This window comes from Arachis duranensis, chromosome 4, assembly GCF_000817695.3.
Source record: "Arachis duranensis cultivar V14167 chromosome 4, aradu.V14167.gnm2.J7QH, whole genome shotgun sequence".
NCBI classification, from domain to species: Eukaryota; Viridiplantae; Streptophyta; class Magnoliopsida; order Fabales; family Fabaceae; genus Arachis; species Arachis duranensis.
Window position 1 is genome coordinate 115,093,754 of NC_029775.3, and position 12,341 is coordinate 115,106,094.

The 12,341-nt window shown below is 43.3% G+C and overlaps 1 protein-coding gene across 1 annotated transcript in view; it reads left to right on the forward strand.

Moving 5' to 3' along the window:
- LOC107486765 (GDSL esterase/lipase At5g33370-like) overlaps nt 1-1,848 on the forward strand; it is a 6,314-nt gene extending 4,466 nt beyond the window's left edge. The window contains exons 6-7 of the mRNA XM_016107341.3: nt 410-662; nt 1,616-1,848. Of these exons, the coding sequence (XP_015962827.2) occupies nt 410-662; nt 1,616-1,848 (486 nt within the window). The remainder of the gene's footprint in view (nt 1-409; nt 663-1,615) is intronic.
- Nucleotides 1,849-12,341: the final 10,493 nt, after the last annotated feature.

Below are 12,341 nucleotides of genomic sequence, written 5' to 3' on the forward strand. Positions count from 1 at the left end.
TATAAGATTTTAAAATTTGTATGTCTGTGTGTTCCGTGTCGTATCGTATTTCGTATCCGTGTCAATGTCTATGTATCACAGTATATGACTAATATAGTATTATATTTAGCGCAACAAAAATCAAGTTGAGTTGGTTTAGTAGTTAATTCACTAATTTGCATAAGCAAAGATGGTGGTTTGAATTTTACCTTTTACATGCAACAACTCATTAGCCAACAACAAATTTTTAAATAGAGCTCTAAAATACCGTGAAAAACCAAATATTTAGCACAACAAATTTAATTCTATAGAATTTTTTAAAATTCTTTTTCCTATTATTATTATTAGCTCCCCTCACCTGTCTAGAGAAATGAAAACCTAGATTCTACTACATCTTTGTTGATGAAAAAATCAAATAAATGTGATGCAGAAACTATATGATATGGGAGGAAGGAGAGTAATTGTGACAGGGACGGGTCCCCTGGGTTGTGCTCCGGCTGAAATGGCAATGAGAAGCAGAGATGGTGAATGCTCACGTGAGCTCCAAAGAGCTGCTTCACTCTACAACCCTCTACTTCAACGCATGCTTACAAACCTCAATAACAGACTTCGCAGACACGTTTTTATTGCTGCTAACACTGCACTAATGCACAATGACTTCATCAGTAATCCAACTGCATTTGGTAATTATCTAAACTACTCTCAAAATTAACTTGACTTCTTCTTATTATATATTTTCTTGTATCATTAATTATTACATTATTTTTAATACAATTACTAAATAATATGAAAGTTTTAAATATTTCATAATGTTAATAACTTTTTTCTTACTTTTACAAGGACTTATTTTAATTTCTTTCATTAGTGTAAAAAAAATGGGAATTTCAAACATAAAATGCATTTATTAAGTTGATTTAGATTTTAAAAAAATGTATAATTCATAGAATTTATTATTAATTTAGAATTTTGAATCAAAATATATCATTTAACTCAATAATTTTTTACAATCCAATTCTTTTACTCTTTTGATTTCTTCCCTGAGATTTGGATCCTCTAAAGTTTGAATTTCACTTTAGAGAGTAAAGTATGATCTCTCACAATTTATTTTATAGGTGGGGTTAAGAATAAATATGAGAGAAAAATCATTCAAGAGTAGAAAATCACACTTTACCCTCTAAAATAAAAATTCAAAATTTAGAATATCCAAATCCTCTTCCCTCGTATCACACTTTTATTCACGACTACTGCCTCACCCCCTGTCCTCTGCTGTTGCCGACCACCACCAGCCACCCTAAAACTTAGATCTTAAATTTTAAATTCCGAATTCTAACAAATATAAAATTTAAATTATTCTAAATTCTTATTTAAATAATAATTCCTAAATAGTAAAATGATTTTAATTTGTTTGACTTTTAAATATTTTTTCTACTAAAGTTTTGAATGTTTCATTGTTTTAAATTTTGGATATTTATTTTTATGGTCCATTTCTTTTTAATTGTTAGCTGTTTTTTAAAATTAATATCCTGAATTGATATTCGCTCCTCAGACTTTTCAACTTTTGATTGTATCATCTCTTATCATTTATTTATTCAAATTAAAGTTTGATGAGAAGCTATTCCAATGAATTATTGATCAGGATTCACAACATCAAAAGTAGCTTGTTGTGGGCAAGGACCTTACAATGGACTTGGTGTGTGTTCACCAAGCTCCAACTTGTGCCCTGACCGAAGTACGTTTGTATTTTGGGATCCATTTCATCCAACTGAAAGGGCTAATAGAATTATTGTCGAAAGAATCATGTCAGGTTCTACAATATACATGAACCCAATGAACCTCAGCACCATTTTGGAATTAGATGCTACCACATGATCATCAGCAACCAATTCAAGATATTATTTATTATTTATTTACATTCAGTTATTTTTATTTATTTGTTTGTAGTATTACAAGTTGTTATTATACAATGAAAGGTGGCAAATGGCAATAATGTTACATCCATGACGCCCCCTTGTCTTATTATCATTATTGTGGCGGTTTTATTTGACTGGTTCTCTTGTTATGTCACTTGTTAATTTGATGTGTATGTGGTTGGGGTTGGAAGAGAAATGTCTACTACTTCTAATGATCTTGAATGATTCAATGTCCACAACGAGTCAACGATGGAAAGAATCGATAACTACTATTGACCCAACACATTCCTTTCCCTCTCTATTTTGACCACTTTCATTATCTCCGGCTGTTAAGTATTGTTAAAATTAAAGTTATATTTTTTTATATTTTGATAATATATTATTTTATATTTTTTTAACAACGTAATCAACGATTAAAATAATCAAATCAATAATAATATAATATCAAATTTATTATAATAAAATATTTAATTTTCTTATAAACACAAAATATGTATTTCTATACACGTACATTATGTATAATAGCAAATTAATAATTGATTTTTAATTTGTGTACATGTATAGTATGATCGTTAAAATAATTGTATCTATTGAGGCCTGCTACACATATAAGTCTTTTTGGCTTACAAGCTATACAAGTTGGTCAAGTCCAAGAAAAAACACGTGCACCACTTCTTTAAAATCGAGCGTCTAACGCACGCGTTCGTTATGCCGCACTCTTCCTCTTCTTCCTCAATCAAAATGCAAACCGTCAAAATTCAACCGACATTCGAAACAAAAGACACATTCCAACTCCTCACGAAGAGTAGAAGAAATAGAAGAAAATATATAAATCACCAGAAAAAACGAAGAAACATTATTCAATGTACTGTTTTACTGTTCTTCTAGGTTTTTTTAGATTGTCTTTGCCATGTGCCTCATCCTTAACCATCAAAACATTAAAAGATTTCAAGAAGAAATATATTGTCTCCCTCATATTTTAGGTGTATTTCTTAAATCCTTTGGGTGCATTTTTGTAATTCTTTGGGTGTATTTTTGTAACCGTTTGGGTGTATTTTTGTAATTCTTTCTGTAATCGTTTGGGTATATTTCTAAAGTTTCATTATTTTCAAAACAATTTCAAAGCTTGATTTCAAAAACTATGAAAAATTGAAAAAAAACGAAGCAAGAAAAAGATCCAACAAATTTAGCAAGAAATTCGAAAAAAGAAACAAAATCTTTTAAAAAATGGAAGTTATATATTTGCGCGTTAATTGATTTGAATTGATTGAAAAGTCTGCTAAAGAGGCATGTAACATAGCAGCGCGTTTAGTGAGTTTTATTTTCTTCAGACTTGTAAAGCTTGTAAGCACAAAACACTTGTATGTAAATAATAATAATAATAATAATAATAATAATAATAATAATAATAATAATATTTGAAAATAATGAGTGACTAAGCGACTTTCAGTTTGCAGGTCTTACATTATTGACTGAAATTACATGGACGACGACCTAGTATTTTTGTCATATTTTAGAGGGATATTTTTTGTCTTTCAGTTTCACCTTTCTTTGACTTACTAGTAACAACGGTCATTGCATTGTACTAGAATCATAATTGGTATTAATGTTTAAAGGTGATTTCATTAAATTATTATACATGCATTTTTAACCTAAAAACCTGAACAAACAACCTACAATTAGGGACGGAGCCTCAGAGAGAAAGGAGGACAATGATCTCCCTATATTTTAATATTTTTTATATATAAATTTTAGTTTAATTATTTTAAAATTTTTATTTTTATTTTATTTTATTGTAAAAATATTTTTAACTTTGATCTAATATTTTATCAAGTTCCACCCCTATTTACAATGCTGAGAACTTGATTTAGTCATGAAACTTGTACGTCTACTTATTTCCTAGGACCACACAGCCCCACAAAATAAATGTCAACTTTGGTAGATAATTAATTAATAATGTAGCTAGCATTGAGAAGGGATATTGGAACCATGCGTATTGTGGTATTGCCTATATATATTTCAATGATATAAGTGCATGAAAGGCAGAAAAAATATGAGCGAAAGAACTCAAAGTGGCTAAAGAATCCTTGTCGCAGGAGAGATGACATTGGATAGTATATATGACATATATAACTAGGTAGAAACTCAAATGCGGTTAATTTTATATAAAGTTGATAGTTAAGAGTCGTTAGATAATAATTTAGTCAAACTTGTTAAATTATTTAATGACACTCAATTATATTAATTTCACATGAAATTAACTGTACATGAGTTTTCGTCGTATAACTAATGTCATTCTTCTGCGACAAGGTATCTTACAACCACTTCATAACAATATATGTATTTTAATTTTCGGAGGAGACATTATTTGGAGCGGCCACAAGTATCAAAACTGTGTCTTACAGATCATTCATCAAAAGCGTACAGCTATGGTTAGAAGCTGAGAGCCAAGTATATTTGTCAACTATTTAAATATATTTATTTTTCACCTTATTAAAGTTTTTGCATGAGATAGCATGCATTCTGTATAAAATTTGAAGATTGCGTTTAGGTTAAACATTATATTACGTATTCTTTGAAATAATGTGCATGCAATAATTAAAGTATTAAACTCATTTTCCTCTCTCTATTTCTAAAATTTTACACTCTGTTTTATTACACTCAATATTCTTATGCAAACAGATTACAAACCTCTTCTAAGGAAAAGTCAATTTCACATGAATATTGTTCGGTTGTCGGGTTCCGGACAGATCGTGTGAGCTGGTGAAGGGGTGAGGACGCCTTAACTTTGGTCGCACAGGTTGCGGGTTCGCCGAGTAGCCGAGCACTTGTCCTGGAGAGGAGATAGGGGGGTGCCACCTGCAAAGACACTCCGACGCTCAAGTCAGCGATGTGCAGGCGGGCAGAATAATAAGGTGAAAGGATGTGACGTACCTCGGGGGAAGAGCCAATCTTCCCCTTATATACATGTCAGTAGTGGGCCCCCTCAGGGGGTCAGGCCCATATCCCCAAGGACGCTGTCCTGTAGTTACGTGTGAGCCGTACGGGACGCGTGTCCGGGTCGGTTGAAGATCGCGTGACCGGGCCGGGTGGAGCTCGGGTCGGGTTGACCCGCGGGGATCCCGGGCTAAGCCGTAACAGTGCCCCCACGCGCCAGTGGTAGCTGTGGGAGTTATCAATGGCGTGTTGTCTCGAATCTCGTCTGTTCTTGTCAGGTCGGCCGCTCGTGATAAGGATATGCCCTCATCGCGCGTGTCTTTTGATTGCACAAGCAACCGTTTCGTCGCATCGTTCCCAGTGCCGAACATTAAATGCTCATAATGGGGTAAAAAACCCTTGCTGAAAAGACCATTCTGCCCCCAGACGTTTCGCGCTTCCTGGGGTAGTTTTTAAACGGGCCAGTTTAAGCACTCCTTTCTTTCTTTGTATTTTCCCTTTTCTGCCATCTTCTTGTTCCCAAATCTCATCATTTCTTTGCAGTGCCGTTTGTGCGCCTCTCCCTTCGTAACTTTCTTTAACACTGCTCCGTCGTTCTTTCACTAATTCAGGTAATTTTCGAATCACACTCTCTTTTATGCATTATTTTGCATGTCTGTTGTTTGGTTTTTTGCCGTTGTTGTGTGGCTTTTTTAATTGCGACTAGATGTGTAGGGGGGAAGTACCATTCCAGGGTAGGCTTTTATTGTTCTTTTCGTGATTTAGTCTCGATTGGCTTTAGTCGGGAAGTCGCGGGGGGTAGTGTTTGTATTCGGCCTGAGCAACCGATCTCTTAGACTGACTGGATGGTCCCCCCATGTAGGTATGGCTCGCACGGTTTTCCGGGCTTCCGTTAACCCCGCGGCGTACGATCCCTATGCTTGGGTCGTTTCCGACTTGAAGGAATCGCCTAACCAAATGGGCGAGGAGGAGCTTACTGAGTTCCGACAAGCCGGGTACCTGTGTGGAGGGACTGACGAGGAAGCCAATTATGACGTTTTCGTCCCGGCTCCTCACGAGCGATTGTATGAAATCAACTTCCACCACCCCCGAGTCGCCGACTGGATTTGGTTCTACAAGTCCATGTTCACCCAAGTCGGCGTTCGTATCCCGTTCTCAGCCTTTCAAATGGCGCTTTTAAGTCGAATTTCCGTGTCGCCGTCGCAGTTGCATCTGAACAGTTGGGCCTCGATCCGCTGTTTCGAGATGGTTTGTGAATACCTCGAACTGCCGGTGTCTGTAGATGTTTTCCTCTTCTTTTTCACCCTCACAAACCCTTCCAAGGAGGGGAAACACAAAAAGGGTTTCATGTCCTTCCGGTCTGCCCAAGGTCGGAGGATTTTTGGTTTGTTTGAAGATTCCTACCACGGGTTTAAGGACAAATATTTCAAAGTCCGCCCTGTTAAAGGTCGTCACCCCTTTTGGTTGTCGTTGGAGGGAGTACGGCTCATCCCGACCTATTGGAGCTTCGGGGCAGGGTCCAATACCTTCATTAAGGTAACCTATAACGGCATGTCAGCGGTGGATAGGCAGATTGCCGAAGTGTTGGTGGCAGTCTTTGGGAAGAACCTAGTGAATCCCCACCTCCTTATGGGTGACCGGGAGTCCGGTCGTAATTATATTTGTGAGAAACTTGTACTTCACCCTTTACCTTTTTACTTTTATTGATATTCTGCGGCGATTAACCGACCTTCTTTACTTTTCTGCAGTGGAGATGTCTGCGTCGGTGACTGGTCTTCCCAACTTGTTCCAAACTTTCCTCTGCGCCAGTGATGACGAAGGGGATAATGAAAAATCTGCCACTGAGAAGTCTGCAATTCCTCCGGAGGACAAAACTACTTCAGGGCAGGAGGCCGCGGTTGACGGAACCGGGACCTCGACCCAAGCCGCCCAGGTCGAGGGCGAGAAAACGGTTCATGCCTCTCCCTTCCGTGAAGTGGTTGGCACCGGGGGTTCGACGTCTGCCCCTGAAACCGATGATGGCGTGGAGGAGGTTCCTAACCCCAAGAGGAAGAGGAAGATGTCCTCCAGTCCCGAGGGGGTCCTTACCGTCATGGAGAGAAATTTTGATGCTGGGAACTTCATAGATTCCCAGCTGATCCCTGGTACTGAGGAGTACTTCCATGAGTCTTCCCTTGCCGGGCAGGCGAGGTGGATGTACCGAACCCTTCTGCGGGGCGCCGTGATAGCCCGGAAGGCCGAGTTTGAGCTGTCCGGGATGGAGTCCCTCCGCAGGAGGTTGGAAGCTAGTGGGAAGGCTAACAATGAGCTAAAGAATGAAGTCGAGACTCTCCGGGAGCAGTTGACTCAATTAAACGAAAAACTTGACGCCGCCGAGAAGAAGGCCACTGCTGCCGAGAAAAAGACCGCCACTGTTGAGAAGAAGTTAGAGGACTCGGACGCCACGGTTTCTCGTCTTGTCGAACGTGAGATGGCTTTGGAGGGCCAGGTCGGCGCTGCGCAGAAACGGGTGGCCGAGGTGGAAAATGAAAAGAAGGCCGTGGAGGCCGAATTAGCAACGTGGAAGGCTAAGTACAAAGATGTCGTGAAGCAGGGGAAGGGTGCGATTTTGGCGACCGAGGAGGCTCTTAAAGCTCAGGTCAAGGTCATTGCTCCCGAGTTTGATACGTCGGCGATTGGGGTTCTCAAAGTTATTCAGGATGGCAAAGTCGTCGACGCCCCCAAGAAATGAATCTTCTATTTAGAGTTTTTGTCTAGCCGTTTTGTTTTGACTTGTGAACAATTTTAGTTTTTGCCGTTTTGGCTTGTGAACAATTTGATTTTAGCCGTTTTATTTTGGCTTGCGATCAATGACCGTTTTAATCGTTTGCTCGAGTTGTCGTGATAAACTTTTCCTTATTCGTCTGGTCGTGTTTCCGTTTCTATTAACCGTTTTTGGTTTATTGTCATCACTTATATCCATGGCCCATGGTATTTCGCGTAGTCGTTATGATGGTGGTTGACGGGTTCCCGGGGTGATCAGTCCCGGGGACGTGCGTCGTCGTTGGTCGTGATGGGGTGATCTATCTGGAAAATTGAGTGACAAAACAGGAGAGAAAATTTGCACAAGTATATCTTATTCGGTAATCGTATAAAGGACTCGTAAGTCGCTATGAGAAGTTCAAAAGTTAAATTTGCAAATTAACTACTTAGCTAGCCTGGTCGGCTTGTCGGGCCATTCTCTAGGAGTAGAATCTTCTTAGGTTGTCCGCGTTCCATGTTCTCGGGACTTCTTTGCCGTCAAGCCTTTCCAACTTGAATGCTCCTTTTCCCATCACTTTTTTGATTCTGTAGGGGCCTTCCCAGTTCGCCGCCAGCTTGCCTTCTCCTGGGGTCGGTAGGCCGATATCATTTCGCCTCAAGACAAGGTCGTTTGGCTCAAATTCCCTCTTGATCACTTTGGTGTTGTAGCGCAGAGCCATTCTTTGTTTTAGCGCCGTTTCTGTCAGATGGGCCATTTCCCTGGTTTCATCTATCAGGTCTTTTTCTATGGCTTCCTCCACTCCTTTCAAAAGCAACCGCGGGCTCGGCTCACCGATTTCTACGGGTATTACTGCGTCTACCCCGTACGTTAGTCGGAAAGGAGTTTCCTTAGTGGAGGATTGCTCGGTTGTTCGGTAGGACCAGAGGACCGCTGCAAGTTCGTCGGCCCAAGCGCCCTTTTTATTGTCCAATCTCTTTTTTAGCCCCGAAAGGATGACCTTGTTGGCGGACTCTACTTGTCCGTTTGTCTGAGGGTGTTCCACCGAAGAGAACCTTTGCCTTATACCCAGGCCGTTGAGAAATTCCGTGAACTTCTTGTCAGTAAACTGCGTGCCGTTATCTGAGATGACGACTTCTGGTGTCCCGAATCGCGTTATCACCTGCCTCCACATGAATTTCCTGCAATTGGACGAGGATATGCTAGCTAGTGGTTCGGCTTCTATCCATTTGGTGAAGTAGTCAATTGCGACTATGAGGTACTTGACTTGCCCAGGGCCGACTGGGAAGGGCCCTAAGAGGTCGACTCCCCATTGAGAAAATGGTCGGGAGGTCGTTAACAAGCTTAACTCGGAGGCCGGCGCCCTGGCAAAGTTGGCATTCTGTTGGCACTTTACGCATTTTTTGACAAACTCCTTGGAATCCGTCATCATCGACGGCCAGTAATATCCGGCTCGGATTAGTTTCCTTGCTAAGGCTTTACCTCCGATGTGGTGCCCACAGCAGCCCTCATGGACTTCTCTGAGGACGTAGTCCGTCTGGTCGGGGCGTAGGCACTTCAGTAGGGGCTGGTTGAGCCCCTTCCTGAACAGCTGTCCTTGGATGACGGCGTATTTGGCCGCTTCCCTCCTCATTTTCGCCGCATCCTTTTCATCACTAGGGAGTTTGCCGTGTTCTAGGAAGTCGGTGATGGGGTCTAGCCAGGAAAGACCTAGGGTTGTCATGTGCAATGCGATCGCCGGTTCTCTTGCCATGCCTTGGATGAGAGACCGGTTCCCTTCCCCTGGCTTTGTGCTGGCCAACTTCGATAGGAGGTCTGCCCGTGTGTTCCTTTCTCTAGGTACGTGGTGGACCGTGACCTCTTCGAACTTTTGGCTCAAGCTTTTAACCTTTTCCAAGTACTTCTGTAGCAAGGGGTCTTTGGCTTGGTAGCTACCGTTTACTTGGGAAGTGACGACTTGGGAATCGCTGCATATTTCCAGTCTTCTTGCGCCGACTTCTGCCGCTAGGGTTAAACCTCTTATAAGGGCTTCATATTCTGCCTGGTTGTTCGAGATGGGAAACTCGAATCTGACCGACTGTTCGTATACAACCCCAATCGGGCTTTCCAGGATGATCCCGGCACCTCCGAAGGTCTGGTTGGAGGCTCCGTCCACATGGAGCTTCCATCGTGTACCCATCTCTTCGCTTGGGTCTCCCGTCACTTCGACTAAGAAATCCGCCATAGCCTGCGCCTTGATGGCCTGCCGGGGCTCGTACCGTATGTCATATTGGGAGAGTTCGATGGACCAAGTCATCATTCTTCCCGCCAGATCGGGTTTTTGGAGAACTTGCCGGATCCCTTGGTCCGTTCTGACGACAACTTGGTGACTCTGGAAGTACTGTTTTAACCTTCTCGAGGAAGTTAGGAGTGCCAAGGCTAGCTTTTCCAACTTGCTATATCTTAATTCTGCCCCTTGCAGGGCCCTGCTTATGAAATAGACTGGCTGTTGAGCTTTCCCGTCCTCCCGTACCAGAACTGCGGCCAGGGCTTCGCTTGTTATAGCGAGGTATAGGTATAGTGGTTCCCCGTCCTTTGGCTTCCCGAGAACGGGAGGTGCCGCCAGGATTTCCTTGAAGTGCTGAAAGGCTTCTTCACATGCGGGTGTCCACTCAAACGCCATCCCTTTCTTCATGAGGTTAAAGAATGGTAGGGCCTTTGTTGCCGAAGCTCCGAGAAATCGGGATAATGAGGTCAACCGTCCTGCCAACCTCTGGACGTCCTTGATGCAACCCGGGCTCTTCATCTGGAGTATTGCCTGGCATTTCTCCGGGTTAGCTTCTACCCCTCTCTAAGTTATCATAAATCCCAGGAACTTGCCGGCTTCCATGGCGAAGGCGCACTTGAGGGGGTTCAGCCTCATACCGTGTTGACGGAGGGACGCAAATACGCTTGCCAGGTCGTTCAGGAGGTCGTCAGGTCGTGTTGTTTTTGCCAGGATGTCGTCCACGTAAACTTCAACTGTTTTCCCTATGAGGTCGTGGAATATCCTGTTCATCAGCCTTTGATATGTTGCCCCCGTATTTTTCAAGCCGAATGGCATTACCTTATAGCAGAAAGTTCCTCCTGGCGTTATGAACGCCGTCTTGTCTTCGTCGGGACGGTGCATCGGTATCTGATTGTAACCGGAGTAGGCGTCCATGAAACTTAGATACCGATATCCCGCCGCGGCGTCGACGAGTGCATCTATGTTGGGGAGGGGGAAGCAATCTTTGGGGCATGCTTTGTTAAGGTCAGAGTAGTCCACGCACATTCTCCACCTGCCATTGTGTTTTTTCACCAATACCACATTCGAGAGCCATGTCGAGTAGTCCACTTCCCGTATGAAGCCTGCTTCTAGGAGGCCGGCCGTTTGCTTGGCTACCTCCTCTGCTCTTTCCGCCGACATCTTTCTCCTCCTTTGAGCTACTGGGCGTGCTTCCGCCTTGACGGCTAGATGATGTGAGATGATTTTTGGATCTATGCCCGGCATGTCGGCTGGTGTCCAGGCGAACAAGTCCCTGTTGGCCCTTATCATCTCAATCAAAGGCTCCTTCAGCTCATGTGGGAGGTTCTTGTTAACGAATGTAAACTTTTCCCCTTCGTCACCAATGCTAAATTTCTCCAGGTCCCCTTCTGGTTCCGGCCTCGGCTTGTCCTCTACTCTGGCATCAAGGTCGGCTAGGAATACGCCAGATGCTTCCTTGGACTTCTTTCTGAGGGAAAGGCTGGCGTTGTCACAAGCGACCGCCGTCTCGAGGTCTCCCCTTATGGTCCCTATGGATCCGTCATCGGTAACGAACTTCATGACTAGCAGCTTTGTGTTGATTATGGCTTCGAAATCGTTGATTGTTTTTCTTCCCAAGATGATGTTGTAGGCCGTGGAGTCTCGGAGGATTACGAACTCGGCCATCGCCGATCTGCGACCTTGCACCTGTCCCACCGAGATCGGTAGGGAAATGACTCCATATGGTTTGATAAAGGGGTCGCCTAACCCGATAACCCCGTGCTGGTGAGTCGTCAGGTCGGTGTCCTTCAGCCCCAGTGCGTCGAACACGTTGCGGAACATGATGTTTGAATCAGCTCCAGTGTCGACAAGGATCCGTTTGACGAGGCCGGTTCCCACCCTGGCCGTTATGACCATGGGGGGGTTTTCCGGGGCGTCGCTGAACCATTGGTCTTCCGGGCCGAAAGAAATGGATGGAGGTTTTTTAGAGCTTTGCACCGGCGGGGGTGAGATCGCCAGAACCTTAGCGTCTTTCTTGTGTGCCGATCGGGATTTTGGCGCGCCGTTTTTTGCCGTTACCACGTTTATCACAGTGAGGCCGTGGTCTCTGTCTTCGGGTTCTTGTCGCCGCTTGGCCGAACGGGCTTTGCCTTCCTCGTCTTGATCGTGATAACGTCTTCTCGGCTCCCTGATGAGATGGGAGAACGCTGCTAGCTTTCCTTCCCTTATCGCTTGTTCCAGTGCATCCTTCAGGTCAAAACAGTCTTGCGTTTGATGGCCATAACCCTTATGATAATCACAATAAAGGTTCTTGTTCCCTCCCGTTCGGTCCTTAAGTGGTCGGGGCTTCGGAAGAATCCCCTTCTCAGCTATTTGCTGATAGACTTCCACGATGGGGAGGGCGAGTGGAGTGTAGTTTGTAAATTTCCCGACTCGAGGGAACGGTCTAGGTGCCTTGTTTGTTGCCTCCTCCCTAACTTTTTCTTTTGCTCTTTGCTCGTTACCTTGTTGCCGAGCTTGACCATAACCG